General features: G+C 44.1%; 2 protein-coding genes across 3 annotated transcripts; one reads left to right on the plus strand and one right to left on the minus strand.

Annotated features, from left to right (window-relative positions):
* Positions 1 to 41: 41 nt before the first annotated feature.
* On the minus strand, positions 42 to 17,734 carry LOC131709480 (dipeptidyl peptidase 3-like). The gene is made up of 18 exons (XM_059012199.1): positions 17,651 to 17,734; positions 15,870 to 16,187; positions 15,238 to 15,327; positions 14,871 to 15,008; positions 14,638 to 14,712; positions 12,902 to 12,995; positions 12,221 to 12,351; positions 11,365 to 11,495; positions 10,334 to 10,392; positions 10,022 to 10,216; positions 7,114 to 7,226; positions 6,826 to 6,918; positions 5,642 to 5,704; positions 4,203 to 4,327; positions 3,625 to 3,745; positions 2,724 to 2,903; positions 1,994 to 2,156; positions 42 to 1,620 (listed from the first exon to the last, which is right to left on the minus strand). Exons 2-18 carry the CDS (start codon positions 16,131 to 16,133, stop codon positions 1,478 to 1,480), a joined length of 2,178 nt encoding a protein of 725 aa, XP_058868182.1. The 5' UTR covers positions 16,134 to 16,187; positions 17,651 to 17,734; the 3' UTR covers positions 42 to 1,477.
* Positions 17,735 to 18,239: 505 nt separating this feature from the next.
* On the plus strand, positions 18,240 to 23,595 carry LOC117967734 (uncharacterized). 2 transcript variants are annotated; one of them, XM_059012096.1, is made up of 6 exons: positions 18,240 to 18,412; positions 19,644 to 20,110; positions 20,631 to 20,748; positions 21,800 to 21,892; positions 21,982 to 22,841; positions 23,222 to 23,595. In XM_059012096.1, exons 2-5 carry the CDS (start codon positions 19,655 to 19,657, stop codon positions 22,275 to 22,277), a joined length of 963 nt encoding a protein of 320 aa, XP_058868079.1. In that variant the 5' UTR covers positions 18,240 to 18,412; positions 19,644 to 19,654; the 3' UTR covers positions 22,278 to 22,841; positions 23,222 to 23,595. The 2 variants fall into 2 exon arrangements, with proteins under 2 accessions (XP_058868079.1, XP_058868078.1); XM_059012095.1 differs by having other exon boundaries at positions 18,242 to 18,408.
* Positions 23,596 to 24,771: the final 1,176 nt, after the last annotated feature.

Here is a 24,771-nt window from a genome sequence, read left to right on the forward strand (position 1 = left end):
AAAACTTTTGGGAACTTTACGGCAGGCAAAATTATTTAAAAAAAAAAAAAAAGAAAGAAAGCTGGTTGCAATTGATGTTTTTATTGGTAGGTGCTAGCGTCATATAGAAATGTGCCAGTTTGCACAGGAGAGTGGGGATGAAACCCAACACAATTCACAATGGCAATCGACAGAGCATGGTGAAAACTGGAGGGTACAAAGAGGGCAATGTGCAAAGGAAAAATGTTTGACAGAGACGCTCTGCAACGCACCGTTTGGCCACTAGAGGGCTGTCCAATAAACCATTTAGTAGAATTGAAAACCATGCAAAAACAGCAACGTTGCAGGTATTATGAATCGCCCTGTGCATCTGCCATGAATAATTAAATCTTGGGTCTGTAATACTTAGTAACCAGGAGACCTCACCCACATCAGCACTGAAAGTAAAGCACACACACTTCTGAACTGAGCCAAACCGCAGTGCAGCAAAAACGACGCAGTCATTTGAAATCGTATATGAAACCAAAAACACATCTGAAAGTGCCTGCATGCCTCTTTTGTCTTTAAAATGTTAGTAAAAAGCTGGGGGTCCTATTTTTAAAATGTGAAATCAGTTGCTGTATTTAGCTCTGCTTCTATTTATTTCAATTAACTGACAATACAATCTGAGGATGAATTTAACTGTACTCGGGGCACTGAGAATCTAGCCAGAATGCTCATTCGCAATGCAATTAAACAGGAGCCTTCATTTTAGTAAGCAGAACAAAACGCAAAGGAAAAGAAAACTATTTTTACAAGGTCCTTCTCCTAGAAGATCCTTATAGCTGTTTTTAAAAGTGCCAGCAAATAGCAGTGTGAAAACTGCAAAAAAAGACCACCTGAATATAGGAATTCTGACAATACCCCTGGCCCTGTCTACAAAGACCCCAGCAAGTTACATGTGCAGTTTGATTTCATATGCTCAGCAAATCACAACAGAAGCAATGGGGTGATCCAATAAATTTGCACACTGCTGTATTTGTCCATGTGACTGGTTCAGTACGTTCTGCATTGTCCTTTCGTTTGCTCAGTTTTAAGTTGTTTGAATCAATCCACGCAGCCAGAACTATCCCACAATTCCCTGAAGCAATCATGCATGTAAACTATTTTAAGCTGTTCAGATAACTCCATGAAAGAAATAAACAAACATTCTCTTTTAAATCATTCAGTGGAGGTTTATTTAAAACTTGTACGTAAAATATTACAGCTGGAAATAAGCTATGTCCATCATCATCATGCAGCATTTTTACCAGGGTCAACTGATTAAACTGATAATTTCCAAATCAATAACACTAATTGGTAATCAATTGTCACTCGGGTTCTCTTTGTTTTGTTATGTGTTGCTTGTTTAAAAAGCTGCTAGGAAATATAGCAGCGCTGTCATTATAATTGATTGAATCAGTTTGAATCGATGTGTGTGTGTGTGTGTGTGTGTTGGAGTGGCACCCGCAGTGAGTGCTCAGCACCAGCAGGGGGAGTCGGCTCGACTCAGCTCCAGCAGCTCTTTCTCCAGCTCCTCTCCGTCCTCGTGGAATCTCTCTGTGAACGAGCGGATCAGCCCGGCCGCGCTGCCTTCGTACTCCAGCAGCTCCACAGCGTCCCCTAGTGGAGAGAGACAGCTGTTACACACAGCACAGACACATACACAGGCACGCTGGACTGATCAATGCAACGTACAGACCTCTTGGACAGTTCCCCCCAACGCTGCCTTTGTGTTGCTTGGGTGCGGTCCTGTTGGGCACAATGCTGTTGAGCCAATAATTAAACAGTAACTCCCAAACTTATTATTTTGGGAGAAGTGGAAATTACATGCCATACAGATTTATTTTAGTCCAGTTTTTTTCCCACAATTTACAATGTCCCACACCACAGCAACTCCGCTCAGGAGAACAAGTAGTGTAGCAATCAAAACATTTTAAGTGGGGGGTAAACTTCGCACTAAGGGAACTTATTTTCTGCGTATTCGACCCCTCACCTTTGACCCGGGTGTTGGCCTGGACAAACATCTTGCGCGTCTCTTTCCTCAGCAGCACGGTGTCCCGCAGCTTCAGGAAGTTCTCTGGCTCGCTGGCCGTCACTGCGGAGTAGCGCTCGTACAGGGCCCTGCCTCCTTCCACGTCCGCCGTTGACTTGTGAACCTGACAACAAACAGCTAGTGAGCAAGGAAACACTGACCCGGCAGAAACAGAACAGAGAACACACACACACACACAGGGAGCTCGCTCGCACGAGCACGGCTGCACCAGTGCTGGGTTTCAGAACTCCCCCTTGCTTAGGGATGTTCTTGAAATGGCCTGGTAAAATCTGCTTTGAATTTGATTGCTGTTCTCATCACAGCATAGAGTCGTCAGGTTTACTAACAGGAGTGGCTCATGTAGATAAGGAAGGAACCGTTTTTATTTATTTTTATATCAAACTCCTGGCTCCTTGTAAAATATTAATCAAAGGTAGTTCTGAAACTCTGGGTGCGGGGCTAGTGTGAGTTTCAAGCCACGTGCATTTGATATTAAATATGATGAAAATGTAGATGGTATACTATCACAACCTCCAGAGCCTGCTCTCATTCAAGTGCACAGGTTCAGAGGCATTGCTTCCACAGAACCCCATTGGCAGGATATAAACGCTGCGCATTGGTTTTGAGATTTCAGTCCGTTTCTGCAGGGTGAGTCCCCTGTGTGTGTCACGCAGTGCTGGGGTGCTGGTACCTGCAGTCGACACAGGAACCTCGCGATGGCCGGCTGGCCCACGCTCCTGATCTTGCTCCGGTCCAGAGAGATGATGGCGTCCGGCCTGCCGTCCGCTCCGGTGGTGTGGCGCAGAGTCACCAGCCCCTCCCCCGCCTCCAGCAGAACACGCAAGATCACGAAGCGAGCCTGCATGTGAGCCTGCGAGAGACCGAGACACAGAATCAGAGAGAGAGTGTGGCAAAGAAAGAATGAATCTGGGTTATAAATCTCCTCCCGACCTGTGATGACGCTCCGTAAAGGGAACCGAGTGCCCCAGGGATAGGTGGAAGTCGGTCATCTAGAAAGGGGGCGGAGCTACGGAACACCAAGTCATCGACCCGGTAGGGAAGCGATGTGGCAATCTCGGATTGGAGGAGAAACAGTTGCACTCGCTAACATAAGGGGATGTAGCGAGTTGATCTTTTCCTTTGTAATGGTTAAGCTGAACCAGAAAGGAGTACTGTGAATTACTGGGAGTGTTTTGTTTGTATAGTCATGTCTAAAAATCTACTTAGACGTTCTTGTTAGACGGCTAACGTGATCCCGGAGCTGTCACTTAAGGCCAGCACTAAACCCGGACAACAGTGCACCATTGTACACGGATAAATTGAATTTCACCACAAGCACTTTACACTGACTCTGGACTTGTGAACGTGTGTGTCTCTTTGGGTGTGCTCTACTGTGCTCTACTGTTAAAAAAAAAAACATTTTGATTTGTGCTTCTTTTGAATATAGGTGCGGTGACAGTAATTCTACCCAGTGTGTGTCACTCCTTCTCTCATGACAGCTGGACTGTGTTCCTCCTCTGGAGTGTTCTTACTCAGAGTTCTATTCTGACATCACAAGGTCGGTCCAGCGTCATGTGGTGCGCTCTCCTCACCTGTCTCCAGCTCTGGCTCTCAGGGGTGTAGAACTCGAGTCCCAGGAGCCCAGCTCTCACCATGGCGAGCCAGTTCACGTAAACCAAGTCGTCAGCGTCTGTGCCCTCGTGGCCGAAGATACTGCGGACACATACACAGTACAGGGAGCAGAAATCCATAAGCAATCGTATTTCACAAACATTTACCTAAAAATACATATCTCTTTCTTTTTTTAAAAAGGAGAACCTCTTACATTTTAATAAAGAAGTGGCATAATTCATTGAGATTTAAATTTTGATATTTTATTTAACATCATGTAAATCAAAAGGAACTACAAAATGATATCGCTCATTTTTCGTGAAGTACCTGGAAAACTACAAAGCGCTAAGCAATTCAATATGTTAATGTAACATTATTCAGCAGGTTTCATTCGACTTTATGAAGCAAAACTAGTTAATTCTATAGGGGAATGCAAAACTTTTGGCCATAGCTGTATGTGAAAAATCACTTAAATGAAGGTTGTTAACTGCAGCCCTTAAAAGCTGTGTCTGGACCGAGGAGTCCTGGATGCCCACGAGCCCAGCTGGGAGCCTCTCACCTGAGCACGTGGCTGTTGAGACACAGGTAGAGCCCCACGCACTCCGCCCGGCACTCCTCGTACGAAGACGCGATGGTGGAGAACTTGCTGTCCCACGTCTCGCTGCCTTTATACCAGCTGGAGATCTGACAACAAACACAGGCAGCAGCACTCACTCTCTCACTCAGTGAAACTCAGTCCTGGGCTTCACAAACCCCCTGGGTTTGTAGACTATTGAAATTAGCAGGAGTTTGAGCAGGGTGAGAAACTCACACTAGCCCTGCTGCTGCTGCTGCTGCACACAGTCCTGGGGTTCAGAGCTCCCCTCAATGAAGTCTAGTATTATTATTAATATTGAAATGATCAGGAGCCAGGAGTTTGAGCAGGGTTACAAACTCACACTTGCCCTGCTGCTGCTGCTGCTGCTGCTGCTGCACCCAGTCCTGGGGTTCAGAGCTCCCCTCAATGAAGTCTAGTATTATTATTATTAATATTGAAATGATCAGGAGCCAGGAGTTTGAGCAAGGTTAGAAACTCACACTAGCCCTGCTGCTGCTGCATCCAGTCCTGGGGTTCAGAACCCCACTGGTTTAGGTTATTGAAATGATCAGGTAGGTGTGTTTGAATGACGAGGCCCCTGGTAAATCTGCTTTGACTGAACCGATTCTCACCACAGAAAGAATACGTCTCACCAGTCGTCTGTAGGATTATTAAAGAGTTGTTTGTGCAATCACAGTGCTCTCTCGCTGTTTCGTGATTCAAGGACTCACGACGTCGACAATAAACTGGTATGTTCTATTTAAGATAAGAGCCCTTCACAAATTCTCTGCTTTCAGTATTTCACACTGTGTGGATGCGCAAGTCAGGTAGCGAAACACAGGGAGTGTTGGAAACTCCTGCCAGCTGATAATTTAATAATATACTTAACTGAAGGTAGTTCTGAAACCCAGGACTGGGTGCAGGGCTAGTGTGACATTAAAGCCATTTGCAGAGAAGTCTGTGTATTGACACAGAGACTTCTACAGTACAGTGAAAAAGTATTTGCCCCCTGTCTGATTGCATTTTTGTACATTTTTCACATTGTATTTGGTCAGATTTTTTTGTGGGTTGTAGTATATAGAGGGAGTCTGAGAGAAAAAATGACACCAAAGTTTGGTGCTTCTTTCAAGTTATTGCCCCCCCCTCTAGTTAACTCAACCCAATTAAAGGGATAATTAGGGTCAGCTGTTTGAGTACTTTGGTTAACAACCAGTCCTGATATGGGCCAGCCCTGCCCAATATAAATCTGACTAACTTTGGCCCTTACCATCAGAGTGAGGTTGTCAGCACACAGGTTCTAGAGGCACATCATGCCACGAACAAAAGAAATTCCTGAAGACCTCCGGAAAAAAAGTTGTTGAGGATCCTGATCTTTGATTTGAAGAAACAGTTAGTATTTATTCTTGTGACTATGCACTCACCAGCTCCCCGGTTTCAGGGTTTCTCACAGTCTTCTGGTCAAAGTTGAAGTTCCCCTTTTCATCCTGAAAGCGAAAGATGCAATAAGCAGCAGCCTGGGTACAACTGACACCAAGAAAGAACCGCTGTCCACTTTATTACAAAACCCTGTGAAACCTGCAGGCTAGGACCGAGTTTCTCCACTCGTACACGGCTGGATTCACAGCACGAATATTGGTCTACCTTACCCAAGATGAGGTAGTGCAGACACTAGAAGGAAAATAATGTGTGAAGACTCACTTCATTGGTAGCGAATACCACTTAACTAATGTATTCTTCCTGTTCAGACATTACTTTCACATCCTGGTGACTTTTTCAAACTTGTTCAAAGCCCCCCCCTGGGCCTGTAGAGCTCTCAAACATGTCTTAAATACAGCTGAATCACTACATTGTAATATTAACCTGCCCCCTGCAACACTGCCCTCAGTGATTGTAAATTCATAGATCTGCAAGAAATACATCAGAAAGAAATAAAACATAGAAACACATGTGGTTTCTCTTCCATGGTGCAGAATGACAATTTAACTCTGTAATGCCCATGCATTTTTGAAATGGGAAAAGCTACTTTGATTTATTTATGCAACTAGATGCTGTTTCTTGCACACATTTAAAAAATAAATTCTGTCCTGCAACACATAACGTACTACGTATGAAATTCTGGCTTGTGAGGCTGGATTTAAAAAATAATAATACAGGGGGGTGGCTACAGAAATGAGCATTACAGGGTTAATGCTACACTCTGGGGCACAATCTGAACTCAGAGACACGTGTTTGAGAGCTCTGTTGAACACAGGGGTCCTTTATATTTTATAAAAAAGCAAGCCAGATGCAGTGACTGAAACAGAGAGTGTTAGAGGGAAGTAACCACGTTACCGCATCCTCAGGCTAATGCACTAGCCTTGCACTGCTAATATGTCATCATAGACATCTCTTGTAATCCTAACTTGTTGCTTTCTACATTGTATTTTAGTTGTACTATTACACTTACTGTAACACACTATTTAAATATGAATCTTGCATTGTAACCCTGTACTGTCTTGTGACACCTGTGTGAGTCGCCTTGGATAAAGGCGTCTGCCAAATAAATAATAACAATGTCGTTTCAGAATGGCCCCTGCTCAGTCGGGGGTCGCTGCGCCCCACTCACCTGAACGAAGAGCTTCCCACTGCCATGCCCCAGCAGCTCATGCAGGCCCACCTGCACCTCGAAGGAGGGCCCCTTCCACGCGACGTACAGGTCCTGCCCAACGAGAGAGAGAGAGAGAGACGTGCACACAAAGGATTCCCGTTCAAAATCAGAACTTTTTCATTGTTCATCCTTTAGACCACATGATGTTAAATAAAATATGTTGATGCTAAACTTTTTATCCGGAGCTGTGCACAAGGGGAGGGTGGGTGCAGCAGGGCTAGTGCGAGTCCAGCCCCCTGTGCCTACCTTGTCCTCCTCTTGCAGGAAGGTGATCTGTTCCTTCTTGGTAGCGTACGCCACGGCCAGCACGTTACCCAGAGACACGTTCTTGAAGCCATCAGTCTGCCGGATATCGTCATCTGAAAACACAGCGGCGCAGCATTAACACGCCGCCTTCCAGGGACGAGAAACCCAGACAGTGCTGCATTGGGATCAAGGTCTCCACGGGCGAGGGTCCCTGGTGTTGACTGGGCTGATTCACCATTCCTAGTGAAAGGAGTGAAGAAACAGCTGCTTGGGTTTGTGTGGATCGCTGTTCTCTGCAGAGTCTTAGAAAAGCAGCGATCTTCGCAAACCCAAGCAGCTGTTTCTTCACTTGGAATGGTAAAGTTAGCCCAGTCAACACCAATGCCCTTCATTTGACTGTCAGGACCTGATTTATGCAGTTGAAGTGTATATAGCGCAGTTTGAACAGGGGCACTCACAGTTGAAGTGTATATAGTGCAGTTTGAACAGGGGCACTCACAGTTGAAGTGTATATAGCGCAGTTTGAACAGGGGCACTCACAGTTGAAGTGTATATAGTGCAGTTTGAACAGGGAGCACTCACAGTTGAAGTGTATATAGTGCAGTTTGAACAGGGAGCACTCACAGTTGAAGTGTATATAGTGCAGTTTGAACAGGGAGCACTCACAGTTGAAGTGTATATAGTGCAGTTTGAACAGGGGCACTCACAGTGGAAGTGTATATAGTGCAGTTTGAACAGGGAGCACTCACAGTTGAAGTGTATATAGTGCAGTTTGAACAGGGAGCACTCACAGTTGAAGTGTATATAGTGCAGTTTGAACAGGGAGCACTCACAGTTGAAGTGTATATAGTGCAGTTTGAACAGGGGCACTCACAGTTGAAGTGTATATAGTGCAGTTTGAACAGGGAGCACTCACAGTTGAAGTGTATATAGTGCAGTTTGAACAGGGGCACTCACAGTTGAAGTGTATATAGTGCAGTTTGAACAGGGGCACTCACAGTTGAAGTGTATATAGTGCAGTTTGAACAGGGAGCACTCACAGTTGAAGTGTATATAGTGCAGTTTGAACAGGGGCACTCACAGTTGAAGTGTATATAGTGCAGTTTGAACAGGGGCACTCACAGTTGAAGTGTATATAGCGCAGTTTGAACAGGGGCACTCACAGTTGAAGTGTATATAGTGCAGTTTGAACAGGGAGCACTCACAGTTGAAGTGTATATAGTGCAGTTTGAACAGGAGCACTCACAGTTGAAGTGTATATAGTGCAGTTTGAACAGGGAGCACTCACAGTTGAAGTGTATATAGTGCAGTTTGAACAGGGAGCACTCACAGTTGAAGTGTATATAGTGCAGTTTGAACAGGGGCACTCACAGTGGAAGTGTATATAGTGCAGTTTGAACAGGGGGCACTCACAGTTGAAGTGTATATAGTGCAGTTTGAACAGGGGCACTCACAGTTGAAGTGTATATAGTGCAGTTTGAACAGGGAGCACTCACAGTTGAAGTGTATATAGTGCAGTTTGAACAGGGAGCACTCACAGTTGAAGTGTATATAGTGCAGTTTGAACAGGGGCACTCACAGTTGAAGTGTATATAGTGCAGTTTGAACAGGGGGCACTCACAGTTGAAGTGTATATAGTGCAGTTTGAACAGGGGCACTCACAGTTGAAGTGTATATAGTGCAGTTTGAACAGGGAGCACTCACAGTTGAAGTGTATATAGTGCAGTTTGAACAGGGAGCACTCACAGTTGAAGTGTATATAGTGCAGTTTGAACAGGGAGCACTCACAGTTGAAGTGTATATAGTGCAGTTTGAACAGGGGCACTCACAGTTGAAGTGTATATAGTGCAGTTTGAACAGGGAGCACTCACAGTTGAAGTGTATATAGTGCAGTTTGAACAGGGAGCACTCACAGTTGAAGTGTATATAGTGCAGTTTGAACAGGGAGCACTCACAGTTGAAGTGTATATAGTGCAGTTTGAACAGGGGCACTCACAGTTGAAGTGTATATAGTGCAGTTTGAACAGGGGCACTCACAGTTGAAGTGTATATAGTGCAGTTTGAACAGGGGCACTCACAGTGGAAGTGTATATAGTGCAGTTTGAACAGGGAGCACTCACAGTTGAAGTGTATATAGTGCAGTTTGAACAGGGAGCACTCACAGTGGAAGTGTATATAGTGCAGTTTGAACAGGGGCACTCACAGTTGAAGTGTATATAGTGCAGTTTGAACAGGGAGCACTCACAGTTGAAGTGTATATAGTGCAGTTTGAACAGGGAGCACTCACAGTGGAAGTGTATATAGTGCAGTTTGAACAGGGGCACTCACAGTTGAAGTGTATATAGTGCAGTTTGAACAGGGAGCACTCACAGTGGAAGTGTATATAGTGCAGTTTGAACAGGGGCACTCACAGTTGAAGTGTATATAGTGCAGTTTGAACAGGGGCACTCACAGTTGAAGTGTATATAGTGCAGTTTGAACAGGGAGCACTCACAGTTGAAGTGTATATAGTGCAGTTTGAACAGGGGCACTCACAGTTGAAGTGTATATAGCGCAGTTTGAACAGGGGCACTCACAGTTGAAGTGTATATAGTGCAGTTTGAACAGGGAGCACTCACAGTTGAAGTGTATATAGTGCAGTTTGAACAGGGAGCACTCACAGTTGAAGTGTATATAGTGCAGTTTGAACAGGGAGCACTCACAGTTGAAGTGTATATAGTGCAGTTTGAACAGGGAGCACTCACAGTTGAAGTGTATATAGTGCAGTTTGAACAGGGGCACTCACAGTTGAAGTGTATATAGTGCAGTTTGAACAGGGGCACTCACAGTTGAAGTGTATATAGTGCAGTTTGAACAGGAGCACTCACAGTGGAAGTGTATATAGTGCAGTTTGAACAGGGGCACTCACAGTTGGGGATGTTGATTCCAGCGGGGATGCCGCTGCCTGCGAAGGTCAGCACATCCAGGGACGTGAAGTCGGGCTTCAGGAAGAGATCCTTCTCAAAGTCGGCGGGCCAGGGCAGCTCCGGCAGCAACACCTCCGCAGAGCTCACCAGCTGGGCAAAGCGGGCGCTCATCGCCTTGTTAACCATCGCCACAAAACCTGAGAGAGAGGCAGTGAGAGAGAGAGATAGAGAGAGAGAGAGACTGATCATGAGAATTCACATGCAAAACACTTTTATAATCACACACAAACAATCTGGAAAAAACAACATAATACCTTCAAACTCTCCTCTGGATCCAAAGGGGTCTCGGTAGCTTTCTATAAAGCCGATGTAGCTGAAAGAAGCAAAGACACATTTCACTCCCCTTTCCCCAAGGTAGGAACCACCAAAAACACATCTCTACACTCAATATTACAAAGTATTACATTTGAAAAACCTTCCATGCAACTGCAGCATGCTGTTTTTCCAATTATACAAAAGACAAATGTTTAACAACCTTCTGAACTGATAAACAGCAGCAAGCAACGTGAACAGGAGGCTGTGTTGATGGTACGCGGTTTGAAGGAGCAGATTCATAGATTAGGAGTGCGGTAGATACAGTTGGGCCAGTCTATAAAAACAGTAGGCTTGCAGCGTTGCTAACAGACTAACAGCAAGGCTTTTGTGGGGATGATGGGTCTGTCATAATACACGCGATCCTCAAAGTGTTGGGTGAGTGTGTGTGTGTGTGTGTGTGTGTAGGGAACAGAGTGCCCCAGACTGAGAAAATGTCTCCACAAAGATAGTAACTCCTTATGTGGAGTTTTGTCTGACTGGAGTTAGCAATATTAAATAAAAATATAGTGAGAGTTAATGAGAAGTCCCTACAAATATAGGAATGCAAACTTGTGTATGTGTGTGTGTGTGTGTGTGAAGAAAAAGGTGCGTTTCAGCTTTTTCAGAAGCATAAACTTTTATCGTTAGACAGCAATGTCACACCTAGTTTTAAACAGAAATCAGATAACGACCAGTTACCTAATTCTCTGGGAATGGAGATCATCTGTCATCAGGAGAGGATTCAGGTAAGCTTGTCTCAATCGCACTAACGAGTGCCTGTCTTATATATCCTACCTAACTTTGTGATGTCATCTTCCACTGCGCTTCTCCAAACACTATCAATTGCTTGGCGTGAGTTATGATGTCATTCCGGACACATATGAAGGTCTAAATGTTGAGTAGAATACCGAGTAAGATAACCTACAACTGCAGCTGAGCTCCACAGTGTTATTTCCTAGCCTGTGATGAGGTTCACAGGTGCTCTGCTCACCTCTCTACGATGGGACCCTTGTCTTTGATCCAGTAGCGGGACCCCTCCTTGTGTGCGTCGATGGATCCGAGAGTGAAGCTGCGACTGTACTCCTCCAGCATGCGTTTCTCGTTCTCATTGGCAGCGTAGGCCTGAGGGGGTGAGAGACAGACAGAGAGACACCCAAAATCAAGGATCTGTCAGACTCCTATTGAATTCAACGAAGGAGGATATCTGTGCTATTAAGACGAGGTTTGAATTCTCATGAGAAGTCTTGAATTACTTAATTCAAAACTGTTGGGCCAATAAACCCAGAAGCTCTCAAACCTTTCTCGTTAGGAAGTTATCTGCCACAACCCATACAGGAAGGTAAATTCGTCTAGTAAACTTTGTTATTAAAATGTAAGCAGCATTCAATGTCATTTTAATTGATTTTTTTTTTGTATATAATTTCTTTCCTGTTCTATGGGGTTTGCAAGCATTCCGAGAGGTTCCGAGTTCTGTTGCTCCCAAATTGAGAAATACATTCTCTCTCAATCTACTGTACCCGTCTGCTTTGAGCTTGTCTGGAGAATCCTAAGTGCCTGGACTGAACAGCCTTCCCCGTTCCATTTAAAATCATGCGACAGTGTGACCTTTCACCTCTGCATGTTTATGTGAAGAGCAGGTGGGCGGAGCTGAAATGGTGCCACACAATTCGAATGGAAGGCGGTTCAACCCTAGCATTTAGGATTCTCCAAGAATCACAGAGAATGGTTGCAAACGCAACCAAAATAGTAAGGACAATCCAGACTGATAAAAAGGCATTTGAAGCTTTTAACAAATACAAAATTAAAAAAATCCACTTTTTCTTTAACACAAGCTTGGTTCCACACACCGTGGCTTTCCTCAGGTTTTCCGCCACTTTCTTCATGAGCGGCGCGTAGTCTCCTCTCAGCACCCTGAAGCTGGCGCCCTCAAACTCAAAGCTGCCACACTTATTGTCAGCTTCTCCGTCCACTGCAGCTGCTGCAAGAGAAGATAGAAAGGGGCAGCATGTGATGGAGGACTTCACTCACTCAAGTCTCAGAACAGCAGAGAGAGAGAGAGAGAGAGAGAGAGAGAGAGAGAGAGAGAGATGGTTCTGTAGATTATGGACATGCAAGTCTGGTTTATTCACTTCTGTACACTGGAAATGCAGGGTCATGTAAACGTTTAGAGCCACAGGACCAAAGGGACATTGTGGCCCTGAAGCCCAAAGTCCAAGCAGACTGATCCCAGGGCTTACAGGAATGAGCTGTGAAGAGAGGCTGGAAGAACTGAATCTATTACCCTGGAATAAAAGAAGAATCAGGGGTAGGGGCTTGATTGAAGTCTTTAAAATCTTAAAAGGAGTTTAAAAATACCAATACTTGCACCTGCACAAACGAAACAACCTCTCTCACTAACGGGGCAGTCCGGATGTCTAAAGCCCTGGTCTAGGGAAACGTGTATGGTGACCCTAGCGTGTGGATGCACCCCTATTGGGATCTCTATGTGCAACGTTCACTGGATACCCCAGTCTCTCCAAGTCACTCACCTTCCTTGACAGCAGAGGCCAGCCGCACCTCATAGCAGCGTTTCCCATCGGCCTCCACCGTCTTAAACAGGCGCGTGTTGTAGGCACTCAGATTCTGCAGGCAGACAGGAATCAATAATAATTCAAATCAATACTTACACCCCGTTGACATTTTTAAACAGAATCTGGTAGTTTTATTGAAGTATTAAACCCTGGATTTGCACTTGAGCAGAGCTACACTGCAAAGTTCAATCAATTTAACAACCAACACTCCGGATCACATAAAAAACTAAAGAATGGCTAAATTTAACATCATGTTCTCCTCTGTACCCCAATGTGAGCTCCCTTTGAAATCCCCAACGAAGACCAGAGACTTCACACAGTCAGCATGCGACAGGGCTTCTAAAGTAATTACCTTTAAGAAACGTGAAGTTGTTCAGGTATGAATTAAATTGAATAAAACGTGTTAATTACTCAACACAAGACAGCGCGTCCCCTCGGTTGCCCTTCTCTACACGATTACTGAGTCACCCTTGCAGTGAATTGTGGGATTGTTGTCCTTGGCAAGGCATTATCTCTGATTCAACTCAGCGAACAAATCCCAGTTTGCACAGCGGTAGCTCTGGAGTTTGGTCTAAGGAAACATTGTGTATGTGTTCATGCCTCGGTACAGCAGTAAAAATGTCAGCGCCCAGGATGAGAGGAAAATCTGCTCCCAAATTGGCTTTTAAAACACTCAATGCGGAAGTTAATTGATCGGTGCTCAGTTTTAAAAGAGGAAGGAAGGGCAGCTTTTCTTGTTTTGAAATTGCCAAATGATTTACTAGGTTTGTTTGCATTTATTTAATACCTGCCGACAAACGCTTCATAAAGGAAATTACTCACAACACACTAGTGTCAGCACAGGCGCAGTGCACAGTACCGCTCTGCAATGACCCTGATCGCTTAACCCTTTGCGGACCCTGTCCGACATCATCAAAAAGACGTAAAAAACAGGTCTCTAGTCGTTTTTTCTTTGGAAAAAGCCGAGAACCATTCAATGGCCGAGTGAGACCGATAGGAGCCGAGAGAAGCCAAAGAAAAGGGGCGTATCTCATGAATACTGATAGCCTCGACACCACATAGATAACACAGACATAAACAAACAAGATAGCTGCTTCTGCATCCAGCGCTCAGAGAATATCACATTTGCAGAGCTTTTGGAGATGTTATAGTAATAAAAGAACGACTCGGATCGCATTATTGAGGAGTTTAGGGCAGCAGTGTGGAGTAGTGGTTAGGGCTCTGGACTCTTGACCAGAGGATTATGGGTTCAATCCCCAGTGGAGGACACTGCTGCTGTACCCTTGAGCAAGGTACTTTACCTAGATTGCTCCAGTAAAAACCCAACTGTATAAATGGGGAATTGTATGTAAAAATAATGTGATATCTTGTAACAATTGTAAGTCGCCCTGGATAAGGGCGTCTGCTAAGAAATAAATAATAATTTGGTGACAAAACGAGTGATCAGGAGATGATTTATCGGTATGCACGACTATGAAGAGGTATGTGAAAAATACAGCGAACAAGGGGTGGGGCTGGAGATGCAGTACTGAGTGTCCTGTTGATATGCAGTGCCTTTTAAACCTGTTTTACTGTGAAAAAAAAAATACTTTTAAACAGCGCGTCTAAAATAAACTGTGCGTGTGAAATTAAATTAGTCCCGACCCGCCTGAGATGCACTGAATAAATGGACCGCAAAGGGTTAATGCACATACCTTCGAGTCGAGGAACTTCTGAGCAAGCTCTGCATCTTCCAAACCGCAATTCCCTGAGAAGTATGTTGTGATCCCCTGGACAAGCAGAAATCAATATTATTACTGCATGAAATCACAAAACAGAACAGCCGAGAATGAACTGAACCTCACGGGCAGGAAGGCATAAACAGGATGTATGTGCCTCTTCTCCGAGTCTGTGAGTACGAGCGTGCGAGTGTGGAGAGCTCTCCTACCTTGTCTCCCAGCCCCAGCTGTTTCTGCCTCTCCTCCAGGGAGTACATGCGGTCTCCGCAGCTGCTCCACAGTGCCTCCATCTCGGAGGGGTTATCCTGAAACGCCTGGCTCTGCCACACCAGGGCTTTCAGCTTCTCCTGCACCACAGCCAGGGAGACGAGACACAGGGGGTTAAATAAATACCTCAATGCAGAAGTGAATCTGCCATTGACTGGTACTCCATTGTAAAGGTGAGGGAAAGGCAGATTGTGAGATATGGATTCATGCAATACAGGTATTGGCACTCCCCTGCTGTATAGTGCATAACAGGCGAGATTTCTGACAGTATTTTGTTAGCTGCTACCACACTCCCTGTGCATCACAGACCTTAGGTAAGTTTGGGATGAACTTGGTGTCTCCGAAGGACTTGTAGTTCCCCATGTTGGCGTAAACTCCTGCAGCATACACCAGCAGAGCCTGAGAGCAACGCAACGAGAAAGAGAAGCACAAATTACTGGAAGAGAAACGCTCAGTTTAATCAGTCAGAGACATCCCCGGCAGACTTGTTCAAAACGATCCAATGACCTGCAAAGCTGCTCCCATTGCACTGCTCTCAATTACTTTCACTGTAGTGCCGTTTTATTTTACATTTTGAAATAACAAGCAAGAGAAATGTTCAGTGAAAAATTGCCCATTCATTCCAAACAAGGACCAGAACTAAATCTAACCAGGGTTGCAAATCCTGTCAATTCTGACTGCAACCAAGGTCACGTAAATCATACTTTGATTTAGTATTACTGTTTTAAGTTCTGTAACCCCTGCAGTGTTCCGTGAGCATTCTAGAACCCCTGCAGTGCTCCGCGAGTGTTCTGGAACCCTGGCAGTGCTTCGCGAGTGTTCTGGAACCCCTACAGTGCTCCACGAGTGTTCTGGAACCCCCTGGCAGTGCTCCGCGAGTGTTCTGGAACCCTGGCAATGCTCCGCGAGTGTTCTCCAGGTGCTCCCTGTGTTTCTCTCACCTGGTACTCCTCGTCGGTGAGGCTCATGGTCAGGCTCTGCAGCTCGCTGGGGGGCTGCGCGCGGAACAGCCTCTGCAGCAGCACGTAGACAGCGGGGGACTCTGGGGAGGTCTGCAGCAGCACAGCCAGGCCCCCGTACCAGGAGGCCCGCGAGATGTAGTGCGCATAGAGCTGCTCCGACGGGGACAACAGCTGGAACGCCTCCCTGCAGTCCAGAGGAGAGATCCCAACGTCGTTGGGGAGGAAGTACTGGGAATCAACCATCTCCAAACCAGGGCTTTAACAGCAGCAGCAACGGGGCAGGGTCCTTCACTCGCTCTGTGGGGGAAACAAGTTCCTGCTTCATAGGACAAATGTTTCGAAACACGTTTATGGTTACTGGTAATGTAGGTAACCAATCAGAAAGGAATGAGCTATGAAGACAGACTGACATAACCGAAGAGTCTATACAGCTGAGAAGAAAGTTTTTAAAATCTTCAAGGGAGATGACAAAGTTCTAGCCCATATTTTAAGCACAGTACAGAAACCAGGACCACTTATTAACACAGAGAATGGGTTGCCTAGCCATGCTGTTGATGCTGAAGCACTGGGATCCTTTACAAAGTGTTGAGATCAATCAGCTACAAGGAACCAGGCGAGCTTATGTGGTGCTCCTCTCCTTCTTAAATCTCCTGTTCTTATGTTTTATTTAAACTGCCATATAGAGAAAGAGAGGACCGCACACTCAATTGCGCTCCAAAATATCTTTAATTCATAAAAACTCGTCACAGAAGTGTTGGGTGACAGAGTTAAATACAATAGCGGTTATAAAGAACAGGTGAATATATAATTGCACCTATGTGAAGTACATCCGTGTGCCAATTAGTCAACAGTTTGCTTCAATGTCGCCAGAATATTATTCTATAACACGAGAAAATCTACAAAAAAAAATGTAAGAAAATTATAAATGATAATCAGAAAGGCTTGCATAAAATTTATAAAACCTAAAATTCAATATAACCACCAATAGAAAAGAGAAACACAAGTTAGCTGAAAATGTTTTGTGTACATATAATTAATACAGAAATACACAAGGGCAATGTGAGACCACATAAATCAGATATATTAAAGCGTCTATTTGTAAAATAATCTAAAATTGTCCCCTCTCCTAGGTGAATACGAACGAAGAGTATTCATAGCAACTATACAACGAACTTCATCGCAGAAACTCGTTGTGATGTTGGTATTGCACCACAATACAAATCCGAAAGAACAACATGTCTCTGTCGCAAACGCTACTGAACACTACTGTCGGGTTTCAATCGGTGGCTGGGGTTATCTTTTCGCTATTTTATTGAGTAAAAAGCCGTTTCAAGTTTTAAATCCCTTTACAGTATGTCCATTTTTTTTTTGTCAGGGAGAATTCCTTTATACTGAGCTGTCGCCGTTTTTTAATTATATTATTTTTCGATTACTGAACTCAGTTAGAAGTAGACCTTTGGACTTTGGCTCGTGTTATTTTTTTTTACACATCGAGCATCTAGAAAAATAAACCTTTGCAGTGTTGTCTAAAGCAGTGAAAATAATGAAACAGTATTTTTCAATCCGATCTTGACTCACGCTGTACAGCACCAGAGTGTATAACTATGCCAGCTGTGTATGATAAAAACGATACTTTAACGCAATGTTTGCACAGTTAGAATAAATATATGCCATTATCGTCACAATGCAGCCTGCCCGCTACTTTTAACGGAAGAAATAAGTGTTTTAAAAATATAAATGCATGCACCTCGTTTACTCACCGGGCAACACGCTCGGTCAAACTGCACTCTCACTCTCTCACTTCACTTCCTCCTCTCTCTCTCCCATTCATTGAACTGCATCCTTCCCTTCAACCAATCACACAGCGGCTAGAAAACAGACAGGTCCCTAACCCAATCACCAATCACACACTGCATGACGTTATAGTCTATCAAAACGCCGGCTGAGATCCGACGTTCAGTCAAGTTAAAGTGGTATTTTTCCTATGTTTGATTTCTATATATTTGACCTAATACAGGTTTTAATGATGACAAACCTGTCAGAAATTCGGTTATTTATTTTTTAAATATGTGTAACGTAACCCAGAAACGTTATGCAGACGCTAAATGTATTTAGCACTTTTAAAACGCATTATAAGCAACTAATACTGTTTAAATGCATAGCGTGGATAGGATAGGATAGGATAGGATAGGATAGGATAGGATAGGATAGGATAGGATAGGATAGGATAGGATAGGATAGGATAGGATAGGATAGGATAGGGGGGGGGTCCCAGGAGGATTTAATTGAACTGTATTAGCATGCACATAGGGTGCGTTCTCGACACGCACACTTTTGTCATCCTGCACAGAATCGGAGCAACTAGCCAATGAATTTGCAGAATCTGCGCAGATTTTGCAAAGCCTGCCTCTCGTGAACGCACCCATAGTCCCGCTGCTGTAAAATGCGCGGGTGAGCATGGAGAGTGACTCGCACAGTGAAAGACTTGTACCGACTTGTTTATCTGTCGGGTGAATCTGTAGGTATATTTATTTAACACACTATTGCCGTTAAATGCTAGAAGTATCTTAAATGCTTTTTGACTATTGTTGTGGGTCACCAAAAAAAACAAGCAAACAAAAAACGTGTTTAACTTGAGCTGTAATTAAAGGGGTGACAAACTAAACGAATGCAAAATTAAATTAATTATAATAATATACATTTCCAGTCATTACAGATTGGAGCCTGTTTGCAGTAAACTATTCTGCAAACTCTCTACGACGCATTGGCTACTGTTTTGTATTTAAGTTAAACGCAATTAAAAGTTCGTTTAGTTTATTTATTGTTTTACTTTCAATGCCCTTTCAAACAACGAGTAGTTTGTGATTTAAAATGTTTTTGTCAGTTTGGCTCCTTGATTATGACCAGGGCTGAAGAAATTGTAATGGTTCCAGAAAATGGTTAATTAGAGCGAAGGGGCATCCTCACCTAGAATGCTATGTTTAGGCGCGTTTGCAAAAGTCTGGTGTCTTTTTGTGCAACCGCGAAAAGTCTGTTAAGTCCAATATTTATGGGCTGTAGAGGTCGAAATTAGAATTATTTTTAATGTGTTTTAAAAAATAAACTCTTTCAGTAATGAATTATATTTTATACTGTTATGATAGCGTACTCTAATTTTCTTGCTATGTTTAGGCGCGTTTGCAAAAGTCTGGTGTCTTTTTGTGCAACCGCGAAAAGTCTGTCAAGTCCAATATTTATGGGCTGTAGAGGTCGAAATTCGAATTATTTTTAATGTGTTTTTAAAAATAAACTCTTTCAGTAATGAATTATATTTTATACTGTTATGATAGCGTACTCTAATTTTCTTAACCGCTAAAGTCTAAATGTAATGTATCCAATTTCATAAATGCAGCTTGTGTTATGATTTTTATTTTCAAAGAGAAATTAATTTGGTACTAAATGCGTTAAACAGAGTGTTCACACTGGCAGTATAATCTGTACTGGTAACAGGAATCGCCCAAAAAGCTGCTTTTAAACCACAGGCATTCATTTTAATGTGTTTTTGTATACTGTAAAGCCATAAATATTTGCAAGCCTTTCATGCGTTTTTTGAGTATGAAAAAAAAACTGCAAACATTTTTGGCACAGATATAAAATTCAACTAACAATACATATTTCGTAGGTCGCCAACATTTCTGGAGAAAAATAGCTTTTATGGGTGTGATTCAGCAAATATTTTGCTTGCAAATTTATGATTTATTTTTTTCGCATCAGGCACAGCGGCAATGAATCCAGCAGGGGGCGTAGCAAACAAACTTTGGCCAGATGTGGAAAATTCGTTTTCCGTTCCCCCAACTTGGAGACGGTCTTTCGGAGCGACTTTAACAAACATCCCGGCTGCGGAAAACGAGAGGAGACCCCCAAACCGCTTGCGTTTGAAGAAGAGGGGTGTTTTAAAGAACCGTAGCAGAGGAGGAGACGAAAATAACATTGAAACTGTTCGGGACGGGACGGGGGCTGCCGTGACACCCGTGCAAGGCAATGCAGGGCGCGGCGCAGGCAGCAGGGTCGGTAACGAGTCACTGCAGAGGGGCGACTCAAGCAGGGAGAGCGGTTGGGAAGAATCTCCTTGTGTGAAACGAAACCGTCAGTGCTTTATAGCCAGGGAACACAGAGAGGAGAGCGCCTTCCTGACTGAAGACGAGGGTACTGATGAAGAGTGTGGCACAGCCAGCCATGAGGTACCTAAACATGTAGGGCTACCAGACGTCCAGGGAAAATGAGGACTGTCCCAGTTTTCAGTTTTTTGCCCCGTAAAATGTAAAAACACAGTTTAAAAGATTAATAAGCATACAGGAATGAGTAGTTAAATTGATACTGCATTTTTTTACTTAAACACATTTGTGTTGTAAAAAGTGGGGGGGCAAATGTCGTCGCCCCCCCCCCCCCCCCCCCTTGCCCCCTTACTTTTTACAACATAAATGGTTTTTAAGTAAAAAATAATTCCGCCAATGGTTCTAAGCTTCTAGAACTGAAGAGCTGCTCTTGTACCGCTAGTCAGAGCACCTTAACGCTGACTCAAAAATCAAACTTTTGAGTGCAATAAGAACCACGCAGAATGACAGCAAACACCAAGGTAAGAGCACACTAAAAAAAAAAGAGATGGACTGTCATAGGATTATGCTGGCTGTGGCTGGCTCTTCTGGCTGTGAAGGCTGGACAGCTCTGTTGTATTGTAACGTGATGGCCTGTCTCTTTCAGCACAGTGATGAGGAGGAGAGTTGCAGTGACTTCATTGAGGACAGTCCCCACGCTCCTGAAGCGAGCCCCTGTAACCACGGCATCCCAGAGTTATTCCAAGAGCATGGGATTATAGGGTGTAAGTATTTATCCACAGCGATCAATGAAACTAAAACAGGTCTTTGTAGCTCAAACTTCAAATGCGTTTTAAGTATGTAATGAAAAACAGAAGCAATATAGGCATTGGATACCAGTGACCATGAACGATACGTGGGTAAGAAACAACATTTTCTACATTTTTAAAGGTTTTACATTTTCAAGTGTCATTAACTCCTATTTTTCTCCAAATCAGAAAAATAAGACCCAAACAACTAGGTGATATAGGGCTCCCAAGCTCCCTCAAGTTGTCTGTTTCACATTTGGTAACATGTTAATGTGAATTTTTATCTCTGTTAAAAAAATAGGGGGTGGGGCTCCCGAGTGGCGCATCCAGTAAAAGCACTCGCTAGAGTGCAGGATGCGCTCTATAGCCTGGACGTCGCCGGTTCGAGTCCAGGCTATTCCCTTGCCGACCGTGGACGGGAGCTCCCAGGGGGCGGTGCTCAATTGGCCGAGCGTTGCCCAGGGGGAGGGAGGGTTAGGTCAGCCAGGGTGCCCTCGGCTCACCGCGTACCAGCGACCCCTGTGGTCTGTCCGGGCGCCTGTGGGCTTGCCTGTAAGCTGCTCCAGAGCTGCGTTGTCCTCCGACGCTGTAGCTCTTGGGTGGCTGCACGGTGAGTCCGCAGTGTGAAAAAAAGCGGGCGGCTGACGGCACACGCTTCGGAGGACAGCGTGTGTTCGTCTTCACCCTCCCGAGTCAGCGCAGGGGTGGTAGCGGCGAGCTGAGCTAAACAAAAATAATTGGACAGTAGTAAATTGGGGAGAAAACAACAGACAATTAATTGCCGACTATTAAATAAAAAATAGGGGTTAAAGACTGGAGGAAACGCTGAAAATATAGACCTTAATGTATGAAATCGAAGCTTTACAACACGACTGCAAAGACCGGTATTCCAGTGAATTTAAGCATTCATAATTCATCAGCTGTTAGGTATTTTAGTTTTGACATCTTTTAACTACAGAATGACATGCAAAAACCATTTCTCCCTCATAAGTTACACACATCACATGTATTTTCCTTATCTTTTCAGTGTCATCCCAGAGCTTCCAGGTTCACTTCCGCAAGGCAGTTGAAGACTTAACTGAAGAAGTCAAGGGGAATTTCCTGTCTCAAGCCCTGTACGGTATGCATCCATAACTAGGACAATTGGAGCTGCTTACTAAATATTAGTACATTGTCGTTGATATGAAGCATCCTTTTTAATATCCACAGAGAAACGGCTTCCTGACCATCTGGCAAATGCGATCCCTGCAGAGGTAGTGTCAGAAATGACTGAAGAGATCTCCACAAGGCTGGACAGCAAGCTCTCCGAAGTGTTCTTCGTGCTGTCGGGAAAGATCGATTCTCTCATCCGAAGAGTTGCAAGAACCGAGAAATCCATTGAAATGTCATTTCAGAAGTTAAGGGAGAGTATTGAGGGTTCTGAGAACTGTGGACACAGAGAGAACGTGAGGATTCTCACCGTCGCCGATAGCAACCCAGGACAAAACGCGGTCGCGTTTTTTTAAAACATTCCACACTGAAAAGGTCGGGCAGTGTACGTTTGTGCACCAGACGATGCTGTTGCTTACTAATATAAAGACAATCAGGGTGATCTAGCTACATTATATATATCAGTGGCAAGCACCTAGAACTGAAGAGCAGCTCCTGAACTCATGTGACTAATAGGGTCTCCTGTAGCGCGATGTGGGGTCCCTGACGATTTCACCTCCCTAACCCAGAACCAGAGCCAATGCTCCCTGTGGACTCCCCATCGAAGACTGCTGACTTCACACAGCCAGGAACGTGCGCTCCCCTGACTGTATGACTCCCCCTGCACATCATGAGGCCGTGCCTTTACCAGTTGAGCCGCTCGGGGACCCCTGCGCTCCCCTGACTGTGTGATTCCCTCTGCACGCCACACGGCCGTGCCTTTACCAGGGGAGACCTTGGGGACCCCTGCACTCCCCTGACTGCATGACTCCCCCTGCACACCACACGGCCGTGTCTTTACCAGGGGAGACCTTGGGGACCCCTGCGCTCCCCTGACTGCATGACTCCCCCTGCACACAACACGGCCGTGTCTTTACCAGGTGAGACCCTCGGGGACCACTTTATGACATTTTGATGTACAGCATGCACATGGACGTACCCAACAACTACCGTAGGAAATTCTAGATCTGTTTCGCCTCAATTGTGATTTAAAATGACATTTAAAAATATCAATGTGTCATAATACAGTATATACATGTTTGTCTGTAAAGTTCTTTTTCCTGTTCGTGTTCCAGAACCCCCTGCAGTGTTTATAAGAAACTCCTTGCTTTACCTTTTGCTGTATCCCATGTTGTCCATAAAGCAGCAATTGTTTTTCAACAGATCAGTTTCATGACTGGAAAAATGCATCATTTAATACAAACCTAAATACCAAGTTGCTATTTTAGTGACTAAAATATTTGTCTTCATTTCAATCTAGAACTGTGAAAGTGTCCCAGATGAATCAAAGTCTTGGAGGAGGCGTGTGAAATGGGCCGAGTGTGCACAAATATCTCATTCTCTGGAGCTTACTATAGCATGGAAACACTGGAAGAGTATGACCACCAGCAGCAAGGTAGACCTGGTTATCATGTTGAAGTATGGTTTATACACTCCTAGAAACGCAAGAACATTTACCAACAAAATCTTCGGTGCTCGTCCGGTTCCTAGTAGCTGATTGATCTTAGAACTTTGTCAAGTTGGTCTTTTTTTAAAGGATCACAATTCTGCCTCAACAGGACTAAGTAACCCATTTCATCCCCTCACCACTCTGTGTGAAGAAGCGTCTCCTTCCCTCTGTCCTGAACCTATACAGTAGGAGTAATTGTATTAATTATTATTATTATTATTATTATTATTTATTTCTTAGCAGACGCCTTTATCCAGGGCGACTTACAATTGTTACAAGATAGCCCATTATACAGATATCACATTATTTTACATACAATTACCCATTTATACAGTTGGGTTTTTACTGGAGCAATCTAGGTAAAGTATCTTGCTCAAGGGTACAACAGCAGTTTCCCCCCACCTGGGATTGAACACACAACCCTCCGGTCAAGAGTCCAGAGCCCTAACCACTACTCCAAAGGATTTGTTTAGCAGCCGCTAGAGGGAGTCATCACACTCTTTAATCCGAGGGATGTGTTTATTTAATCAAATCATTATTTTTATTTATTTTTTTGTTTTACTCTTGCTTTTTAGAAAAAAACCCAAGATGTTTTCCAGGATGAAGCTGATCATCTCTGGAATAGACTCTAATCAACTCTTGATCACACACAAAGCGATTTGATTGGCACAAGCGTGAAAGCGTGTTTTGTTGTTGTCCATTTTTATGATGTTATAACATTGGCGTGGTTCTTGTTGCGATCACGACAGTACTGTGTTTTTTAAGGTGATTTCACAGCTGTTCTTCAGTTCCTGTTGCCTGCCATGAATACAACGCCTGGATCAGCCAGTCTGTTAGGAAGCACCTGCACCAGCTAGTGAACATCATCGGTGGATCTGTGCTCCTGGTCTAAAGCTGAGGGAACACGGAGCCACTGTGTGGCTTGGAACTTGGTTTCAGGAGACCAGGTTTCAGGCCACTGCACGGCACACCAGGGGAGACTTGGGGTTTGATACAGCAAAGTTGCCTCAAACTACGTCTCCTGGAACCAGGATTCAAGCAGCTGCTTAAGGCTGGAAAAACTAAACTGAAGAGCAGCTTCTGAACTGTGTTGAAAAGCAGCTGACTTATAGAACCCCCTGCAGTGTTTACAAGAATCGCATTGCGTTACCTTTGCTGTGTCCTGTGTTGTCCGTATAGCAGAGTTATATTATGAAAAATGTTGCCAATTCTTTTACATTTTACGAAATACATTTTGCATCATGTCCCCCTCCTAATGTATTCTGTATTTTCTTTATCAACAGTACCTATGAATGTCAGTTTTTCTTTAACTGATAGAGAAAAATGAATTAGAAAAGTACTATGATGTTTTTAAAGGAGTG

This window comes from Acipenser ruthenus, chromosome 43 (assembly GCF_902713425.1).
Source record: "Acipenser ruthenus chromosome 43, fAciRut3.2 maternal haplotype, whole genome shotgun sequence".
Lineage (NCBI taxonomy): Eukaryota > Metazoa > Chordata > Actinopteri > Acipenseriformes > Acipenseridae > Acipenser > Acipenser ruthenus.

Bases quoted from the DNA above. Each gene is read 5' to 3' on its own strand.
- LOC131709480 (XM_059012199.1), bottom strand. From the start codon at position 16,133: ATGGTTGATTCCCAGTACTTCCTCCCCAACGACGTTGGGATCTCTCCT. The intron at 6,919-7,113 runs GTAGGCACAGGG...CTCGTTGGGCAG, and splicing joins TCCTGCAAGAGGAGGACAAG to GACCTGTACGTCGCGTGGAA. The intron at 2,904-3,624 runs GTGAGGAGAGCG...GGTCTCTCGCAG, and splicing joins AGAGCCAGAGCTGGAGACAG to GCTCACATGCAGGCTCGCTT.
- LOC117967734 (XM_059012096.1), top strand. From the start codon at position 19,655: ATGAATCCAGCAGGGGGCGTAGCAAACAAACTTTGGCCAGATGTGGAA. The intron at 20,749-21,799 runs GTAAGTATTTAT...TTATCTTTTCAG, and splicing joins AGAGCATGGGATTATAGGGT to TGTCATCCCAGAGCTTCCAG. The intron at 21,893-21,981 runs GTATGCATCCAT...TAATATCCACAG, and splicing joins CCTGTCTCAAGCCCTGTACG to AGAAACGGCTTCCTGACCAT.